The sequence below is a fragment of the Athene cunicularia genome, assembly GCF_003259725.1.
Source record: "Athene cunicularia isolate RWA chromosome 4 unlocalized genomic scaffold, athCun1 chr4_part2, whole genome shotgun sequence".
Taxonomy (NCBI): domain Eukaryota; kingdom Metazoa; phylum Chordata; class Aves; order Strigiformes; family Strigidae; genus Athene; species Athene cunicularia.
The window spans coordinates 24,377,192-24,398,858 of NW_020799099.1; the positions used below are offsets into that span (position 1 = coordinate 24,377,192).

General features: G+C 36.8%; 1 protein-coding gene across 8 annotated transcripts in view; it reads left to right on the forward strand.

Moving 5' to 3' along the window:
- Positions 1-21,667, forward strand: part of FAM160A1 (family with sequence similarity 160 member A1) — an 88,669-nt gene that overhangs the window by 52,441 nt on the left and 14,561 nt on the right. For all 8 annotated transcript variants that reach the window (XM_026848206.1, XM_026848208.1, XM_026848210.1 and 5 more), the window contains 3 exons: positions 3,617-3,775; positions 5,852-5,938; positions 18,596-18,763. In XM_026848206.1, coding sequence (XP_026704007.1) covers positions 3,617-3,775; positions 5,852-5,938; positions 18,596-18,763 — 414 coding nt within the window. The remainder of the gene's footprint in view (positions 1-3,616; positions 3,776-5,851; positions 5,939-18,595; positions 18,764-21,667) is intronic.

Genomic DNA, 21,667 nt, shown 5'->3' on the forward strand with positions numbered 1-21,667 from the left:
TCTCAAACTATCCCTGAGACAGATATCATTATTGGATTCATGCTATAACTTCCATAATTACATCTTCCAATTAATTAAAAAAAAAGTGCACCCTTTTTACACTGAAGATAAAAGCCAGCTATATTAACCTTCGAACAGCAGGGAGCCATGATTGACAATCACTCTAATTAGGAAGGCTTCTTGTCAAAATGTGCTAAAATCAGACTTTTCTGAACAGTAATGAGACCGGCCTAAGTCTATAATAAAACTTTAATGCAATTCCATAGAATTAGCTCACTAGCAAAACATTTTCTGAATTTGAGTGTGATGAGCTGAACAAACAGGTTTTGTTCTGGGGGAAGACTGCAGGTATCAGTGACATGGCTATATAAAACTCAAATCAGTGCAGATGTGGCCTCAGCTACCCTGCAAAACAGCTAGTGCAGTCCTGTACTGATAGGAGTGGTGTTTGGATGGCACTGTGTTGATGCTATCTCTGGTTCTGGGGCTGAGTTGGTTGGTAGTGTATCAGGTTTTCTTCGCTGTGCCTTATTGCATGGTATAGACATGCTCTGGGATGGGGTCTGGCCATAAATCTCTGCTGTCTCATACATCTGAATCAGTGTTAGATCTGTGCCAAAGTGAACCTGAAGGCTTTCTTAATACTGTTTTTTGCAGTAACTTTAGTTAGCAGTTTTTTAAACCTAGGTTGTCCATAGTATTAAGAACTGTAGGTGAATAAACTATAAAGAAGGAAGGGGACAGACTGCAGTAAGATACATCACTGACAAATGTTTTAACACAGAATGTATAGACAAAGCATTGGGCACAGTTTTCTGATCTCAGAGATTTTTCTGCTGTATCATTTTTTTCATGTTTTGGCCTGAAAGTTTTCTGAATCTGATTGAATATATTGTCTGTTCAGCATTATAATAAGAAATAAAAAAATATTTCTAAATAATTTTGAGCAGGATATCATCTTAAAGTCTCTCTATAAAACTTTGTATTTGTAAGCACTGCACAGTTTAGGAAAGCAAGTATTAAAGTAGGAGGAGCTGTATGGCTCTGCAATGTCCTTGAAAAGTTGAGGTTGCACAGAGATAGAAAGACTATAGATGTGGGAGAAAGGCAATTATTAAAGGGAATTGATTATATATTAACAACACATTTTAATCATATAATGAGTCTGGGATTACAAATCATGTAGTTAGTGTCTTCTGTGAGTCAAAGTAAATAAGTCAAGGAGATTGGTTTGCAGAGAGACTCATGACTCTGGAGACAGAAACTGCTGGAGATGCTTGTAAAAGTAGATGAGCATGTAGGGTTGACATGACAAATGTTAGGAGAAGTTTAAAAGGACATTGCTCTAGTAAAACAAAAAATAAAACCAATTTTGCCCTTCCAGGATGTGAACTCAGTCATTTTCTTCCCTTTCATTTTTTAAATTAATATTTATCATTTTACTGATTAAAACTCCATAATGTAGTCTGTATATGTGCATTGTTTCATATGCCTACTTATAGAATTTGAAGAGCTCTGTTAGTAACTTCAAATGGTAATCCTGTTTGTACTATATATTTCTATGAAAATTTTCGAAGGTTGTTTTCCTAAAGAGATGAAATTGCTTCCAGTGGCTACTGTCTGTCTCAGGGCTTAGAAACATAATTTCATAGAGCCATTTGTGTTGTACTTTGTAGCAAAAATAAGAGCTTTTTAAACTGTACAGATTTTATCAACTACATCTGTCACTACTTACTTCGGTAAGTCAGACAAACTAAAGAATTCTTCACTTCAAGACATTGACTGATTGTGAGTTCGCTGCTCCTTTTAGTGGAGAGTAGTATGTTTTGTTCAAGGTCAGTTCCTTGTGCTTGAGGACTAAACTTCCATATGACGGAGAAATGTGGATAGTACACAGCTCTGAAAATTACCTTGCTTTCTGAGAGGGTAAGTATGTGTTTATGAATAACAAATTTTAAGTGGGCAATGGAAAATCAACTGCATAATAATTAACAGGTTGCAACACAAAAGAAACCCAAGTTCTTACTTCAGAATTTTTTCCTTCATAGAGTCATCTGAAGCCTGAGTTTGTGAGTCTAAGTGTGTGTGTGTGTGTGTGTGTGTTATGTATAGGTAGTTCTATAGGCCTTGTAAGATCTTTCTAACTTTTTGCTTTAAGCTCTTCTACCATGAGAGAGAGAAAAAGCAAAAAAGATTCTGGTTATAGAAAAATGTGATTGTACAAATAAAACTTTGCTCAATGGTTTTAGCTTCTTAGATTTTTAACATATCTCTAGCATCTTTCTTTATATAGCTATGTGTATAGCGCAGTGTGCTAAAGCAGTGAATCTTCTACAGTATTTTCCCCCACTCCTTAATATTCAGCTTAATTATGTATGGCAGAATAAATCCATCTTTGAGAATCCTGTGATTTACGAATGGAGAGCATTCAGAAAGATAGTCTTTGACTGGATGGGTTAGCAATTGTTTATGCTTGCATATGATCAAAACTTGAATCCCCTTCTGTGAACCCTTTGTCTTTGACTTGCACATTGTCAACTGTTTTCTAATAGATAAAACAGTTGTGTTTCATCATAGCTTTGACTGTCTATCCCTATAGATGCCAAGTGGCCCTTTTTAGAAAGAGGAAAAATTCTTACAAGAGTTTGTTGAATAAAAATTAAAAAGATTTCCATCAGACTGAGTCTTAATGCTCACATTAAAATGAGGATCATCTTAAAAATTATCCTGAAGTTGTATAAAATCATGTCAGAAGGATGAGTTGTAAATAGTATTTAGAAAGTTTCCAGATTCAAATAATTTTAATAATTAAAAACTTTATCTGAAACTACCAATACTCCAGATATCGTCAGTAAAATTTAAAAAAAAACTTTCGGAAATATACTTTGAAAATTGTAACTAAAAGTACAACATTATGTTTCAGTGATATATTCCACATAAACCATCTGTAAGCCTTAATATCACTGGAAACAATGCCTATACAGTAGCTTATTTCAGGCATTTTATTTCTTCCCTTCCCTCTTTCAAATAAATAAGAAAGTAAAATGAGAAGTTATGAAGAGTTTGAATTTTTTTAAAGTGGATTCAGCTCAGTTCAAGTGCCTAGGAAAGAAAGTCAACATATATCTGTGGTCTGTAGAGGCTGAACTTCATTTTTGTTGATGGGTCACTCATATTTCTAAGTGAAATCAGTTTGTATAGGCATGTGTAAGCAGTAACATTCAAATTGCCAGCGAAAGACAAGCTGTAGATTAGATATATTGCAGTGATGGCTTCTTCTGGAAGGGACAGGAGGAAAGTGTAAAATGATTGTAGAAGTATTTAAAAAGTAATTAGAACTTTGTATTAAAGAAAAACCAAAAACCAAAAGCAAGACAACCTGATTTTTCTCCATCACTTCCTCCTAAATACCAGCTCTTGAAAGAAGGATATTATACAGAAGGCTCTTTAAAATATTAATGTCTTTCTGCCACAGGACATCTTCAATAGGAAATGAAATTAATCTCGACTCTGGTTTATGTTACTAAAACTAGTAAGAGAAACCATTTGTGGGATTGTCATTCAAGCAGATGGACAGTTGGAAAGTTGTTATTTCTCTTCTGTTTTTGAAATACAGGTGCTAGCAACAGGACTTAGTGGCCTCTATTCATCTTTGCCTACAAAGCTGGAAGAAAGAGGAGAAGAGTGGCACTGTCTGATGAAAGACGACTGGCTCTTGTCACCAGCCCTTGTACAATTCATGAATTCCCTTGAGTTTTGCAATGCTGTGATACAGGTAATGGAGCAGAGTTGCCCTCTCCTTTTGAAGTAGTAGTTTTTTATACATTCTGCAGAATTTTTTTAAATTATAGAGTTTATTTACTTTTATTAATGTGTGGACTTTTAAAGTTACACTGAAATAAGTTTCTTATAAAACAAATGTTTTGTGCTGTTTGCTCTGGTAATAAGGCTGAATTAATGGGTTTGGTTTTCAGGTGACATGTTTCAAACGAAAGCAGTAGATTTGTTTAGTGGCTTGATATTTCAATGTGTAATTGGGAGGATTTTCTGTTTAAAAAAAAAAAGTTTATTGCATTTTAATATTACCGTTGATACTAGAAATAAATTGAATGCCTTTACATGTGGGAAAATGTAATCTTTATATATTTAAGCTCTGAAAAACATTCTGTGTTTGTCTAAGCTCTCATAATAGCGTACAAAAGAAAATTGTCTGTCCTGTTGGCGAATAAAGAAAGCCTCCCAAGCAGAATTTAGGTATCTTCCTGGAAATATAAATTAATTTTAAATTGGCCTGTTCTGAATCCACTCTCTGTTCTTCATGACTATTTCTTGATTACAATTTTTTTTTCTGTCCTTGATGCCTTAAATTCTACAGAAACTGTGGGTTTGTATGTTTTTTGAAGAAATATGCTGAATAGGATTGAAAATTTAGTCACATTTACAGTTAAATAAAAGATATGTTTTTGTGAGATATGTGTGAAATACAGTAAAGCAACTGATTGAGTTAAAGCATTGAACAAGCAAAAATAATAGTAGCTGTCATTCTTTAAATGCAGTATACAAGATTTTTAACATGCATGTTTAAATGTGAAGAGGAGACAGTATTCATTTTGGTGTCTAAGCAGAATTTATGTATAGATCTACAGTTGCAGAAGGTCATATTTGATACCTTCTAAAAATTGATATAAAGGTTACAGCAGATAAATTAAAAGAACAACATATTATTTTAAAACCACTTTTCAAATAAACTCAAAATAGTTAAGGATCTCCAGCTGACCTGCAGAAAGAGCAGTTTCTGGCTGCTCCTTGATTGTGTCTGTATAGTCTTTCTTCAGCTGAATTGAAAGCTCAGTTACTGCAGGAATTCTTGCTCTGTGCATGGAATGGCCTTCATGGTGTGGCTTGTTCTGTGTTGACACACAAACTTTGGCCAGAGATTAGAAAGGGACAGTATGGCCAAGAGCTCTTGCTATTTACTACTTTTTCCTTGGATCACAGCATAGGAAGGGCAACCCTTTTTCTTTCCCTTTCCAAAGTAAGGGTTACAAATTAAAGGAAGTCTGGAAAGAAAGGCAAGTGGGAGAACGTATTTGTGGCCACATGCAGGCTGTGACATTCCAGTCTCTATCTGAACTTCAAACAGAATATATTAACTTAGAATGTTTCCGAATGGCATTTCCTTTTTGTATTTATCAAATTTCTTTTAAATGCATGGGTTGATATGTTTTCTTTATGAAAACAAAAGGAATGCTTCATTATAAAAGTAATATTTTGGCTTCTAATAACAGTTAATGTTTTAAAGCTCCTAACCAACCTATTGAATTAATAATGTAGCTTTTGTTTGTATTTCTGTTTGTTTTACAGTGGTTGGGAGAAGGGCATGTGAACAGTATGTTCTTGTCCCATAGCTAGAGAGTGCTTTGGTTTACCTACTCTTAAACCACAGGAAAACAGCTGTTCTGCTTGTAAGAGGACAAGTTAACAATGGCAAATCCACCTTCAGATGACCCTGGCAAGGTTGCAGGAGCTAAATTTAGAATCTCAAATCTTCCTCTGATGCATGGGTATACACACTATTCTGTCCATCCATTTATCTTTGTCAGTGTGCAGGGAGATTGAAAAGCCCTGTTCTCTAAATGTGGCAGGTTTACTGTAATTAAACATAGTTTGCGTACTTATTTGAGAAAGGAAAAATCTTTGAGAACCTGAATCATAGCAAATGCTGGTGAGAAGGGGAAATATCTTGTTAAATGGGAAAGGGTTTTGGTAGTGGATAATAGTCGTTTGTGCCCTGCCTTCTTTTAAATCTCACTGGAACTGTTGTGTGTCTTTCTCTTCCCCACCGTCTTAGGTGGCACATCCCTTGATACGTAACCAGCTTGTGAATTACATTTACAATGGATTTTTGGTGCCAGTAATGGCTCCTGCACTCCATAAGGTCAGTGATGTATGCAAGCATGACACAAAATAGTAACGGGCAAAAGCATTATGGATGGTCTCTGTGTAAAGATACTATTAAATGTACTGTCAGCAGTAACTCCATATAATTGAGTAAGTTTCTAGGCTAACATGCCATCTTTCATTCCATACTTTCTATTTACATTATGCAGATTATTAAGTAAGATAGAGGTATTTCTGAAAATGCTTGAAATTCTTAAGTGAAATGAAGAACTAAAATATTTTTGCTGTGCTAGGCTGACATATCATCAAAAAAGCAGTGACCTTTTAGGCACCATTTCATCATGGCACACACATTTCTGTGAGGATATTTTTTTCTCCAAATGAACGTTTTCCAAAAGGAAAATTCCCATAAGGAAAACGTTCAGTCAAGAAATACTACACTAAATTTAGCAAAGTTGGTATTATTTTGTACTTCCTTGTCACTGTTGGTAGAGCTGTTTTCATAAAGTGGAGAAGAAATGGAGTTTAGTATCAATTTTATAATGTATTAGGGTGCAATTTATGTTGCTTTGAAGAAAAAAAAATCAATTTTTCTTTGAATTTTAGGGGTTATCCTTTGCAAAATATGTCACTGATGTTGGAGAATTTATTTTTTTTTTTTGGTAGGCTGTAGGAAACTACATTTTCAAGTGTTGCAGAATATGTGAATTAACAGTCTTCATGGCACTGTAAAAAGAACACCTATTTTGAGGAGAAAAAAATAGGAAATTCTGAGAATAAAAGTCCACCAAAAACTGCCAGGAGAGGACTAATAAATTACTTTTTGAAGGTCTACTAATTTTTACTAAGCCTGCCAAGCAGAAAGCACTGCACCTGTTCCATTTTCTGAGAGGCCAGTAAAACACTGTACCCTGCTTTCTAGTTGAGGACTTGTCTTGGCAGTGCACACAATTCGTCATGGTAAATAGTCACTTACCAAGAAAGTAATAAGCAGTATAGAATCTTCTTCAGTGATTCAGTAGACCTCAAGCATTTGGGAACTTGGCAAGGGCTGAAATAAAATTTGGCTGTGATACAGATCAAGGCTGTAGTCTGTCATGGAGATAGCTCACCTCCTTACCTGAAAGTAATTTTTTTTCTATCTCTGTATCTTGATTTAATTCCCAGTCACAGTAAGGGATTAGAATCAGAGTAAAAAACTAACCAGCTTTAGGTCAAGGTTATAGGTAACAAGGGACATATCAGAATGTAGCTATGGGATTCTATTCTTAGTGGGTACTGTTTTTACCTCTGAAGTACTTAAGATGGATTTTAGGTTGTTTTGAATACCATCATGCTGCTGAATGCCATTCTTATTTGTCAGTAAATTTGTTGAAGCCCCTGTTGGATTGATTATTTCCCTGATGATGTTACTTGAATAATTTAAAGTGTGCTGTTCTGATTACTTTTTTTTTTTTTCATGTGATAAACATTTTGTTGAACTTCATTTATAAAATTGGGTGAAATCATATTTCTCTGGAAAATGGAAATGTTGGATGCTATGTGAATTTCAAGCCTAGATCTTTCCTGAACCCCACCATTTTCTTTGGTGCCTTGTTCTTCCAGTAATAAACCTTTCATTGATTAGCCTTAAGTTTGACTTTTTCCTCTTTAAAAATTAACTACTTATGTGTATAAACTTCAAACACATTTAATGGAGAAGATGGATTGCACCATCTAGTGGATCTGATATAAGGCTCTCACATATGTGAGAACAAAGCTCCACAGCACAAGGAAACAAGTGGAGGCACATTTGACCTCTTCATTCTTTCAGTGCTTTACCCCACATTAACTTAACAGAAAACAAATATTTTTATCTTTGGTTTTGGGACAGATGTCAATGCGCTAAGACAGATAATTATGCTGTAACAGCTCTTCCATATATTAAAATGATTTCTGTTGAAAACATTCATGCAAGGTTGAGGAGTAGGCTTTGAAAAATGCATCACCCATTTGGGGACTTAAGTGTTGTAACTGACCTTTAGGTTAAGAAAAAATTGTGAAGGACCAAAATGAGAGAAAGGCCTGATGTACCACAATGGTTATTAAAACAGTTCTTTCACTGAACACAATACCAAATGGATCTTGATTTTTATTTTAAACTCAGTGAAGTCTACTTGTGGCTGAAGATATTAGTTTTTATCCAGTCCTTCAGTTTGGGTTGTTTTGACACATTCTTGGTTATGAGTTCAAATGCAATCAAGTATGGTATAAATACCTGATTAGGAGGGCAGATCTGTGGTAGGTTAAAGGGAGGGATAGTAAGAAGAGATGATAACTATTGGTACATCTTCCTAAGGTTTTCCTATAAATCTTATTCCTAGAATTTAACTGGTATGGAACAGCTGCTTCTGGTAACTCTTGGTGATAGACATGGAAGGAAGGAAGTCAGTCCAGACCTTGTGTGGCATTTAAGCCTTAACATCCAATCTGGCACTCATGGTTTTACCTCAGTGTAAAAATTGAAAGGGAGATGAGCTTCTGGGTCTCCTTTTGAATGACAATTGGGTAGTCACACTGCTTAAGATCTGTTCTCTCTGTACTATATCTTTTGAGGAAAAAATTGCTCTGAAGCAAGACACAGACTTGCTGGTTTGTTGGTTGTGTGTTGTTTTTTTGTTTTGTTTTGTTTTGTTTTTTCCTCCCAGTCAGCTCCAGTAAAGAATGTAGACATCTAGGAAAGAAGTTTTCAATCTTTTCTGTTCTCACTGGGATAGAAATTACTTCCTGTTTAAAACAACAGCAGCTACATTAACATGATTTGTTTGTGACTTACTGTCTGATCACCAAATCAAATTTAGTTGATTCAATTATGTAAAATAAAATAAGCCAAACAAGCACTATTAGATAAAGTGTGTAGCTAATAGTCTTATTAGCTTTTAATCCCTCATGGAGTAACAACATCATCAGTTTACCTTTGCAACTGATGTATTCAGGTATGAGCAAAATGTCTGGTATGAGGAGGGTTACTCACTTTTGGTTTAAAACTAAGCCTGCATTGTAGATGATAGCTCCTGCCTAGTCCCTTCTTCCTGTCTCTTCACAGAATCACAGAATGGCTGAGACTGGCAGGTACGTCTGGAGATGGTCCTGTTGAACTCGCTCCCCTGCTCAGCGCAGGGTTAGCTAGAACAGGTTGCTCAGGGACATGTACAGTTGGATGCTGTCTATCTTCAAAGCTGGAGATGGCGCACCCTCTCTGGGCAACACTCTTCCAGTGTCTGACCACCCATAGAGTAGAAAAGTGTATGGTCTTTGCCTTTTTTTTTTTTTTTTATGATGTCCAGTTGGAACTTCTGGATTTCAATTTGTGGCCCATTTCTTCTTGCCCTTTCACTGGGCACCATTTGGAAGAGTTTGGCTCCATCTTTTTTGCTGCTTCTCAGTAGCTGTTTGCACACATGGATAAGATCCTGCCTGAACCTTCTCTTTGCTAGGCTGAACAGTCCCAGCTCTCTCAGCCTCTTCTCATATGATACATGCTCCCATCCTGTAATCATCTTTGTGGGCCTTTGCTGGACTTACTCCAGTATGTCAGTGTGTTTCTTGTACCAGGGAGCCCAGCACTCTAGATGCATCTTACCAGTACTAAGTAAAGGGGAAGGATGCCCCAATACCAACCTGATAGCAATACTGTTCTTAATGTAGCCCAGGAGGCTGTGGGTGATCTTCATCACAAGGGCATATTGCTGTATCATGGTCAGTTTTTTGTTCACAAAGACCAGCAGGTTCTTTCCTACAAAGCTGCTTTCCAGCCAGTCAGTCCCCTGTGTGCACTTGTGCCTGGGATTATTCCCCCCCAGGCACAGGGCTTTGCGTTTGTTATTGAACTTCATGAGGTTCCTGTTTGCCTTTCTCTTCAGGCTGTCAAGATCACTCTGAATGGCAGCACTGTCTATCAGCTACTCCCAGTTTGTACCATCCATTAACTTGCATGAGGATACATTCCATCTCATAATCTAGGTCATTAATTAAAATATTGAACAGTATTGGTCACACATCACTGGCCTCAGATTGAACTTTGCATTGCTGATCACAGTGCTTTGAGCCCAGAATTTTAACTAGTTTTTGGTCCACCTAACTGTTCACTTATCCCATGTGTTCTTCATAATTTTGTCTATGAAGATGTTGTACAAGAGACGGTGTCGAAAGCCTTGCAAGACAAGTAATAACTGCACTCCATTTATCCATCGAGCCAGTCATCTTATTGTAGAAGGCTATCAGGTTGGTCAGGCTTGATTTCCCCTTCATAAATCCATGCTGACTATTTCCAGCCACTACTTTATCCTTTATATGTTTGGAAATAGTCTCCAGGAGGTTTTACTCCATCCCCTTCCTAGGGATCAGTGTGAGGTGGGCCAGCATGTAGTTCCATGGCTCATCCTTCTTGAAGACTGGAGTGATGTGCTTATTTCTGGTCATCAGGAGCCTCTTCTAGTAGCCATAACCTTTCAAAAAACCAAGAGTGGCCTTGACAGTTGAGATGCAACCAATCAGGCCCTACAGAATCATGTATGCTCAGTTTGTTTAAATGTTCCCTAACCCGATCCCCCTTCCTCTAAAGGTAAGTCTTCTTTGCTCCAGACTTCCAGTTTCTTCTTAAGGACATGGGATTACTGAAGGCAAATCTTGCCAGTAAAGATCAAGACAAAGAAGGCATTGAGTACTGTAGCTTTTTTGATCTATTTTGTCACCAGGTTCCTTTCCTCATTCAGCAGCAGGCACACGTTTTTCATGGTCTTTTTGCTGTTGAAGCCCTTCTTCAACTCCAGCTGGGCTTTGGCTTTTCTAATCCCTTCCCTGCACACTCAGGCAGTTTTTCCATATTCCTCCTGTGTCACCTGTACCTGCTTCTGTCTCTTCATGTTTCAGTTTTTTTAGGAGCTCCTAGTTCATCCATGCAGACCTTCTGTGTCCTTTCCTTGACTTCCTTCTCTTCTCTCAACTTAAAACATTGGACTATCAAACAAGACTTTTGGGAAAAGTAACATCAGATTTTCAGTAAGTAGAATTTTGGTAAAAGTAGTTCAGAATTTCAGCATGTGGTCCAAAGCTTTGAGATATGTATATGTGTGATCTTGAAATGTCTGTAACATTTATGGAACTATGTAGTAAGCTCTGCCTTTTTTTAATTTTTGCAGATTGTCTCCCTGTACATACTTACTATGTACACAGTTCAGTGTGTGAATTAAACAGTACAAGAGTGTTGAGGATAGAGATGTGTTTCTATGAAAAAGTCAGGGCGTGGGGAGACCAACATATTTTGCTTGGTGTGATCTTTTTTTTTTTTTTTTTTTAAATGATTTTATCTCAGAAAGCTAGTATGGAGTTGAAAAAAGAATTCACTAGCTCATTTTTTTTCCGGTTAAGGAAGTTTCAAATTGATTGGGCCAGCTAGCTAGCTAGCTTGAAATAACCTGTTTTTTCACAGTGAGCTCTGTTATATTTATGTAGCAGATTAACTGCAGTGTGCTTAAATAACCCAAACATTCTCAAGTTTATGACTCCCTAACTCCATTTCTCAAAGCTCAAGTATCCTAAATATATCACATTCTTGTAGCCTAATTTATACCTGGTCTGTACTAGTCTTGTCACTTTGTGTGGGTTATCCCACCTACATGTGTAATGAGTGATTGACAAATATGTTCGTATCTGAGAAGTTGCACATTGCTGAATGAGTAGACAGCCCAGATTTGTATTCAGTAGTTAGGGATATGCATTACCTGGCGGTGCTTTGGTTGTCTGGATTTTATTGTAGTTTGTACAAAAGTTACTTCACTTAGTTCTGACATCTGAGTTTCTTGAGGTATGAAAAAAAAAGTGTTTCAATTACATTGATCAGGGGAGGTTATCTCTATGCAAGATCACAAATTCCTTATTTTTGTACAAAGTCAGTTAAAACCAGATGAATAAAATATTTTGTTGCAAAGATATAGAACTAAAGGAAAGGTTAATTTGGTAGTTTTCTTTTTGTAATTACAATCCATGATTTAAATTTTTGTCCAAACCATCTTTTAGTCTTTCTGGTGTAAGTGTCTGGGATTTAAGAAAATTAAGGCTCTCTGGCAGAAGCTGTTCTCAATTTAAGACTGGTATTTTTTGATGGCATGTCAATTACAACTTGAAATTATGCAGTTCTGTACGTTCTTCCCTAGGTTTTGGTACTTAGGAAAAAAATACTTGTGAGAAGGTATAACTCTGCTCAGGCACAGAGCCATATCGTTAAATTTCCATGACACATTTCTTCGGCTATTTCTTGCACCACTTTCAAAACTAACATTTTGGAGCTGGAGCTCTATCAAAAAATACAAGGTCTTTTGGGGCCAAATTGTACAAGGGTCCAACTAATCAAATAAGAGTGATTTTTCTCTTCAGTTAAAACCTAATTGAAATCCCAAAGTCAATCTAGAATAATCCTATCAAAGTCTGTTCCTGCTAGAGGCCATATTGCTATGTTTTACTCTTCATATATTTGGTAGTAGAAAGTGCTTATTTACCTTATTCTTTTAGGTAGTTGCAGCACTATTGTAGAAATCTGAGTGATATCCTCTTCAGAAGATCTGTAATACACATCTATTTTGTAGTCAAAACTATGGGCTGGATTAATAGGAGCCACACTGTGGTATATATAAATATTACGCTATCTTTGATACAACTCAGATTGGTTGTATACATCTCTTTACTGTAAGTGCATGTGATTTAATTTTAATTTGGCATTCAGAGAATTTGGGAGACAAAGTTAGCTATTTGGAACATCTTGAGTGTTTCTGTAATTTGTGTTTTTTTCAATTTATTGAAGATAGTGCTAAAAATTTGATAACATGATAAGAGCAAATTTTTATTGTCTTAGCATTTACTACTTTACTACATGGCATTTAATTGCTAACTATGATATAATTATTTTTCTACTTAGAAGGCTTGTTTTAATCTGAATAATGGAAAATTGTATCAACTTTTTTGTGTAAAATGTTGTTATAGGGCCAAGTGAACAGAGCTGCTTGGCAGAAGCGCTGGCATGGGCCTGTCAAATAAGCTCTGTCAAATTAGACCCCAATTCTATTGTGCACTAACCCATCTAAACGAAAACCTCTAACACAGTATGCTACTGTGATAATTCAATAATACTTGCTTGATGATTACACAGCTCAGCTAGGGTGAAATGACCTGTAAATTATACTGTACAGATTAGGAGGAGCATCTTTATAAATATCCTACAAGACTGTCAGTTCTCGTTTAGAAATAATGCCATCTTTCACCTTACTGAAAAGCATTTGGACAGCTGCTGTAAAAAGGTATAAACCAAGTGTTACTGGAAAACTTTGAGTAGTCTCATGCTTTAGAGAAGCCCATTAATTTCTACAAAACTCAATTTTACTGGCTATGGAGTGGATATATGTTAAAGATACCTTTCACTTTCTGCATCAAACACTGCAGCTGAGTTGAATTTTATCCTGGTATAAACTGGAGCAGCTTGTAAACACAGCCTGAGGGAAGTTGAAACATTTCTGGTTTTCTGGTTCCTGCAATGTGCAAACTTCCTCTGTCCCTAATCCTGCTTGCCCCCCTCTCTTTTTCCAGGACAACTGTCCATATGAGAAACTGATTGAGGTTAAAACACACCTTTATTTCTTGGATAGTTTTAACCTGAATCAATTCCCTGAGCCAATTCACTGTGCAATGAAGTGAAGCATGAATCCTTCTGCTAGTATAAGCAGGGGGCAAGAAGTGGAAAATGAATAGGAAGGAGAAAAGAGTGGGGATGGTTGGACCTTTTTTATCAGTAAGGTAGGGTTATTCAGGTTTAAACTGCTTGTGAATCTAGAGGATAAGTTCTAGTAAGAACATTCATGGTCTCTTCATGGGCAATATGAAATCTTTGTAGGAAGGGAAATGTGAAGGAAAGGAGGAATCATGATAGCCATATTCCTGTAAGAGGGCATGAAGCTGTACATTAGAAAATATATTGTGAGGATCCCAAGGGAAAATAGACAGTAATAAAGAATCAGTGCAATTGGTCTAACACAGTGAGTGTAATATATTTAACTGAAGTCACAATGACAGTAATTTTTGGCTCTTTGCTATTACTTGGCACAGTGACTTGTAAAAGCTGGATCTCTTTACAGTGTTCTGTCTCACCATCTAATCAGTCATCAGAGAAGGCAAGAAAAGATTTGCTAAAAATTATTATATAATTAGAGAAGGGTATTAAAAGGCTAAAAGTGGCTTTCTCTTTTCAATAATCTCTAATCAAATACCTGTCTGGCTACAAAGGCTCTCGGGTAGTCCCTTTTGCAGCGGATTACATCATAAAAAATATCTGTAACAAATGATTGATGAAAAACATGTGGATGAGTATTTTAAATGGTGTCTTTAGACACTTCAAATCTATACATGTATTGAAGAATAAAAATCCCAGCAACTATAAATTGTTCCAACTGTGGATAATTTTTTAAAAAATGTAGACTTCTGCTCTGATTAATACAACGGATATGGATTTTTCTAGGTTTTAGTTTTCAATCCTACAATTTTATCCTAGGAACAGAGATATCCCTGGTCTTTACTATTAGTAGAAAGGATCTAACGCGAGGGTTGCTGCTGGTGGGTTTTAATTTATGCTGTTGTGGCAGTGGTGGATTTTAATATTGCTGAAATACCTTCATCAAAAGCATAGCTTGAAGTTTACTTAACAAAGGGCTTTTCTAGGAAACAACTAGGTCTTAATTTTATTCATCTCCCTTTGTTATGGTATTTTTCTTGATACTTGAATTATCAGAGATGAACAATTTTCAAATTAAATATCAGATTTGTGGATGTGTGTAAGTTTTGATTCACTTATTATCATCCTTTCAAAGATGTTCAATTCCAAGAGCTAACTAAAAGCTTACTTGGACAAATTATACTGTAATGTTTACAATGATAGGAAGTTTTTGTAAGCTGCCTCAGGATTTGACTGTAGTGGTCATGCTTGACATGGATAGTAAATGTTTTGTTCTCTGGGAATATGTGTTCTTTGGTTGTTTACATAAGTACAAATCTGAGTTTATTAGCATTTCCCTACTCCTCAAATCTGTCTCATGAGACATTAGTTTAAGAAGAGACAACCAGCAGGTAGTCTGAATGAAACTTAATAGCGTGACTTTGATGTCTTAGAAAACAGAGATCTTCAATAATAACTGCACAAATGGAACGAGTTTCACTTGCAACACTCAATGTATTATGTGTCATGTAATCTGTAGAAAAGGTGTACAGAGTTAAAAGGGTTTTTGCCAAGACTGGGTAACCAGAGTAACCGATTTCTCCAACGTCCTTCTCTAGTTAATTGCAAAAAAAAAAAAAAAAAAAAAAAAAAAAAAAAAAAAAAAGTGACTTCTCTAGAGGCTCCTTCAGAGTAGGCTAATGTATCCTATCAAGTAAAAGGAAGATTAGCCTCATGAAGCTAAAATTAGCCTTTTTTGAGTATTTCTGAAGATTTGAGGTGCCTGGAGAAGTTATACTTACCATCACTACGGTAAAAAGAACTACTAACCCAGAATGCAAGGTAGCAAAATAAGATACAGTGTAAAAAGCACAGACATCTGCTTGCCAGGTTAATTGATGTTTTCCCTAAACTGCATAGGTGGTTTCCACTTCAAATGCTGAAAAGCAATATCTTAGTTTGATTTGCTCCTGCAAGGAAGTAGAAGGATGATGGTCTCTTTGCTGGTTTGTGCGGACAAGTTGCACGCAAATGTGCGCTGAGAGAACACTGGAACTTGTAGAGCATAATAGCATTAAAATTGCTTGTCCAGTGTTAACTTGCCTGCTTTGAGTGTTGCACAGCGAGCTGCAAAATAGATCCTTGCTTCATTTACTGTGAAAGTTTGAAGGAGTGTTGTGAATAAGGCAGTGTGTTTTCACTGAAAAATGAAAAACAATTCTTACAAAGCTATTTAAATTTTGACAAAACTTAGTCTTCTTCCCTCTCAGAAAATGGTTAAGGAGTTTCAGCAACTTCTTTCCCAAGAAGAACTAAAAATTAAGTGTAATGTGGTATGCTACACAAAAACCTCAATTCAAATAATTAAGATTTAACAGGGTTATAAGTAACTCATTTGTGAACTATTTGGACTTCATTAATCATTTGTTAGTTGTTCTAACTCTGTTCAGTGGTACCAGTGAAGTGTTGGCTATGGTAAACATGATTTCTTTTTTTGTCTAGTCCCCAAATTATTAGGAGCACTGAACGTGCTCTCAGAATTGAACATTTCTTTTCTAAAGTAGCCTCTAGCTGCCTTTCTTCTGCTCTTTGTTTCATTCATGATACGCACTCTGAAAAGCATATGAGTTTCTCTCACTGATATGAATGTAGGATGAGTTGTCCGAAGAGCATCAGTTTCAGAAAAAGGTCACTGCCCTTGTGAATCTGCTGGCTTTTATTTCTTTCATTCATTTACAACTTTGGTATTTTATACATATACATAGGCCCATTCCTCTGCTGTCAGCAAGCATCTATGAAACCTGCAGGCCAAGAACGTGCTTCTTTTTCCCCATAAAGGATGAGGGAGAAGTGACACAGAGACATAACGATGTATTACTTCTGCCTGACCTTTCCTTGGCAGAAGGTTTAAACTCTTCGATGAACTGTATGCTATCATAATGATGTCACATGATGGATTTCTTGGGCTTTGGTTTTTACAGCTTGCTGCTATAAAAAGACAAACCAAAAAAGACAGTTCTTAGGGCAACAGTCAAGAGCTTTCATCAGAAAGCCATTATTTTATATTCCACAAGTCCCCACATCTTTTGGCTGTTGCAAAACAAAGGAGGAATCTCTGCTCCAACCAGAAACCATTTCCTTTGTTTCACAACCCTGGCTCATTTTCTGAGCAGGTGTTTTGGTGGTTGAAGTGTGGCAGTAGTCCTATGGAAAAGCATATGTGCATAAGCATGTTTGTTTTATCATATTTACAGTAATAAAGAATTTGAGTTAGGGCTATTGCCACAGTGTTAATTCTGGCAATTTGTAACTTTGGGGTGCTTAACCTACTTTTTTTTTTTTTTTTTTCCCCAGTTGATGCTTGTGGGGGAAGGAGGAGGAATTAATTCATTAGCAGTATTCTGAGTTGGTGTGTATGTTAACAGATATTTTGTGAAAGAACTATATTCCCATTTGTGGTTTTGATAGCACTGAACATAGAACTACAGATCAAGAAAGTATGTCTAGCTGTTCTTTATTTAGCCTTACGAAGTTTACAGATTGTGAGAAAGCCTGCCTCATTCCTTTCCTTTCATTGTTACATTGTAATGCTTTGATTTTGACTAACATTACAATAAACCAAGAAGGTGAATTTATTTCACTGTTGCTACTTCACTGGTGCTTAGTTTCAAATGCCAAAATGAGCTCGCAGCCCACTGTATTAAGGATGGTGTAGCTGAGTATTAGAATAAAGGCTCAGGATGAGAGTGAATCAGTGGCCTTAACTTAGAGCTTCTCTCTGCTCTCCTCATTGGTGCTCCCTCTCCATAAGGTCTGCAGGCCACATACAGCATGCCTATGTTCTGTATAACCAGCCAGAAGCATCTTGTGATCTTAAATGCTTTAAAGAGAATGTTTGCAGCATGACGTTACTGTGTACACGGCCAACATACCGCATAATGGAACAGGGATTTTAATATTTACAGTATGTTACGTAAATGTTGCCCTTCTGAGTATTTTCTAAATCCTCTTAGTCTTAAGTGACGGCTTTGGTTCTTTCTTTTTTAATAAAATCAGTCTTTTCATTTGTCCAGCTAAGTTTGGTAAACAAAAGATGTTTAATACTTCCTTTCATACAGGCAGATTCTTGTATTTAAGGGTTTAACTTTGTGCACTTAAGCTTATTAGGTTCCTGGGTAACTATTTTTAAAAAGCTGACTTTGCAAAGCAGTACATGGTGCAGAAGTGGCCTTTGGAATTTTCTATGCTTTGCCAGTGTATAGTGAATAGATAAGCTCCAAAGGATTGCAATAAGCAGAGCAGTGTGGGTTATGGTATGCAAATGTTGCTTGGATATTTGAATTGTATTTTGATATACAAATAGTCAGTAGTGAAGATTTTGGAGTTTGGTTGTGTGTGTATGTATATACGTACTCCTTTTAAAAATTGAGTAAAATGAGCAATTATGCTGTGGGAAAGTAAAAAGAAGGAAAATTGTGGCAAAATTCTGAATAGCTGTGGGGATTTTTTCTTTAAATCTCTGAAACCATGAGTTTGTACTGTGCTTTGACATTTAATTTTAATAAAGTGGTAGATGCAGGTATTCACAACATCAGAAAATGCTTCCGAAGGATGACAGAAGTGTGATGCAAAAGAACTGACATGGGCAGAAAAGTGGTGGGGAGCTTCTAGCATGATTTGGTCCTTTGTATTTCAGCGTGTGTGAGATTTGGGGTGTCAGTTTGGGGGAGGGTTTCTTTTCCTGGGGAAGCAAGACAGATAAGAAATGGGTTCAAAATGCTTGTGAGTCATTCAGAAGCATGTTCTTTGCAAATTTAAAAACAAAGACCTCAATATTTTTGTGGCAGTGTTCTGTATGGAGAGCTTAGAGTGTTTGCCAGCTCTACAGTTGCAGAGGATGAACGTATATTTTTTTTTGTGTGTGTAGTATGTTTGCATTTACATTATTTTTGCTTGTAGGTGACTGTGGAAGAAGTGATGACTACTACTGCATACCTGGATCTCTTTTTGCGTAGTGTTTCAGAGCCAGCCCTCCTCAAGATTTTCCTCCGTTTTATTTTGTTGCACCGACATGAGAATGTGCATATCCTAGATACCCTTACTAGCAGAATCAACACACCGTTCCGGGTAAGACAATCAGGAAGGAAGTTCAGGTGGTTAGCATGGATGTAGGATAAATATTTAAATGGGAGATTCCATATATTCAATGGCTATCTGTTTAATTAGGATTCTCTCCCCCCACCCAAATGTGTGATTTCTCCACCCCCTCAATTTTTTTGTGTGTGATGACATTTAGCTACCGGTATACTAACTTGGTAAATGTGTGAGGTGCTTTCACACATACAGGAAATGGGATAGAGGGAGATGAGGGCTTCTGGAAGACTGGATTCTGTTAGAAGATTAAAGGTAAAATTGGAAGCATTTTTATTCTGGATACTGCTCAATTAGTGCTGCCATAGATAACTCACCCTGGGACTTATAAATATACTTGTGGTGAGGAGCATTTTTGATCTTTGAAGTTTTGCCAAGCAACCAACATTTTCAAATAGTCCTTCTGGGAGCCCTGTAAGAATGTCTCCAAATAGATCCAAGTTGTGAAATGCAGTATTACCAGTAGATTTCTCAAGTATTAAGTCTATATTACTGAGTATGTTTATTTAACTGGGTTGCCTGCTTTGTTCTTTGATTTAAAAAAGGCACTTTTTGCTCAAGTGATCAGATTGCTGCTTCCTTTTCCTTGCCTTCACTCCCTTGTGTAGTAAGGTTTATCTCAAATTTGCAGTGAGCCCCTTCTCAGCCTAGGCACAATGCACCACAGTGGCTGGAGAGCTAGTTGACAGAGGTAGTAGTTACCTTCACTAACAGTTAGATCTTCTGGCAAAGAAAATGACTACTTGTTTCACTGGACAACCCTTCTGAGCCTTGCTTGGCTGGCAGTCTTGGCTGAATCTTGTGTGATGCATAGCTTCGTGGATGAAATAGAGTAATGTTTTAGTGCAGATACAAGAGAAGCCAGAACACCACCATGTGCATTAGATTTATGTATTACGGACAGTAGCTTCATCTGAAATTTTGAACTGTGCATGCAAATACAGATATATGCTGCTGTTATGGCATCTCTAAGATGGTTTAACTATGAAAACTGAAACAGCTTCTGTCAACAAAAATGCAAATTCCATTTTCTCTGTTAATCATTAATTACTGTTCCATAGGCAAACGAGATGGGAATGTAAAGAATTATGCAGCCCTGAGCAGCTCAGGATCTCAGCCAAAATGGTTCTGTGATGCTAAATGAGTTTTCTGCAGTATAGCTTGGCCAAGTGCAAAAGCCAGAACTGCAGCCTTCTGTGTGTTTCTATAGCACAAAAGCTGTGTACATTATTATTGATGAAAATACTTACTAATAATTCACAGGACTAAACTTATGTACAGATGGATGGCCAAAGGGACTTGTACAAATAGTATCCTCTTTGTCTCCTGAGTGTATTTTAAAACTTTCTTTTTACAAAATACAGAAACAGACTAGTTCTATTTATCCAGATGATTCCTGATTTGCAATATGTTTGCAAAAACAAATGAGTAATGTTTCCCTATAAACTGAACTTTCTAAAATATAGGAAAAATTAAGGCAGTAGCAATTTTCTTGAACTTTCACGATATGAAGAAAAGTTAGACTTGGCTCTCAGTAAATTTAGCAGAGGAAACAAGATTTCCTGTTTTTTCCCCATGTCCCCCATGCACACCTTTCATGCAAGAATCTGACATTCCAAAAGCTTGTGATGAAGCACTTTAACTCTGCCGCCATGCTCCTATTAAGAACTCCAGTTCTGGTTATTCCTTCCTCTCTTGCCCTTTTACTTTCTTCATATATTTCTGTAGGCATGAGTTTTTGGACTAATAGTTGGCTCCTAGGACAAGCACTGGCCAGTGGTGGCAGGGTAACAAGTTTGAGCTCTGCTTTGCCTCACTGCAGGCCAGTTCATGAGCATTTTCCATTTCTCTTCTCTCTGCTTATTCCCTTTCTTTTGTTCTTCTATTGATGTTAGTTCAGTGACCAAACTAGGGAAGGCAGTCAAAGAAACTTTTACTTTTCAGAGGCTCACTTGAACTTTTCTATTTAACTGTTTCACAATGATACCTACCAAGTAAGGGAAAATACCTGTGTATATATATTTTTCAATAAATCTATGCATTAATCTGGTCTTGGTCACCATGGACAACTAAATATATTGTAGGGGAGCTGAGTCACTCATCTGAAAGGGAGAACTGGAAATAGGGAAATAAAGAGCCTTTAAATCAACATTCTTGAGAAGGCATGGGCTGGAGATAGGAACATAGCAATGTGCTGCTGCAGAGCCAGAACAGAGCATTTTAGCAGTGGAAGGGAGTGACTGCAGAGAAGAGGAGGAAGTCCCACAGTGTGGAAGAGAAGCCATGTCCAGGCAGGCTGCTGGATTTAATCCCGAATGAATTACTAAGGATGTTCAGTGACTGAAAAAATGAGGTAGAGAAATGTCTGTAGCTCTTTCCTTTTTGTCCTAATCTGCCTCTTTTGTTAGCTAATGAAAAGTGCAATTAATTTCATATATTAATTATTTCAATTTACATAATTACTATAGGGAGAGGCAAGATTTAAACACCAGCTTGAAACTCTGGGAAAGGGTCAATTTATACTGAATAATTCTTACAAGAGTCAACCTGATCCTGGAGTCTAAGCCAGCTGTGAGTTACTGTTTTGATGAGAGAGCAGCACAGGAGAATGTGCCCAAGGAAATACGCATTAAGAGGCAGGGAGATAGTGCACTATTGTCTTTGAAAACCAATGAAAGCTTACAGCTCATTCTTCTACCATTTTTGGCACAACTGCAGTCTAGCAGGAGTCTGGCAGGTAGAAATGTACTGTATGATAGCTCTGAAAGTGTTGTGTGACCAAAAAATTATTTAGAAGTCCACATTTCTAGTCTGTCCTAAAGCCACTGTAGAAGTGGAGTGCCTGTCACAGAATGGGTATGGTTTTTGTCTCTGCTGAAC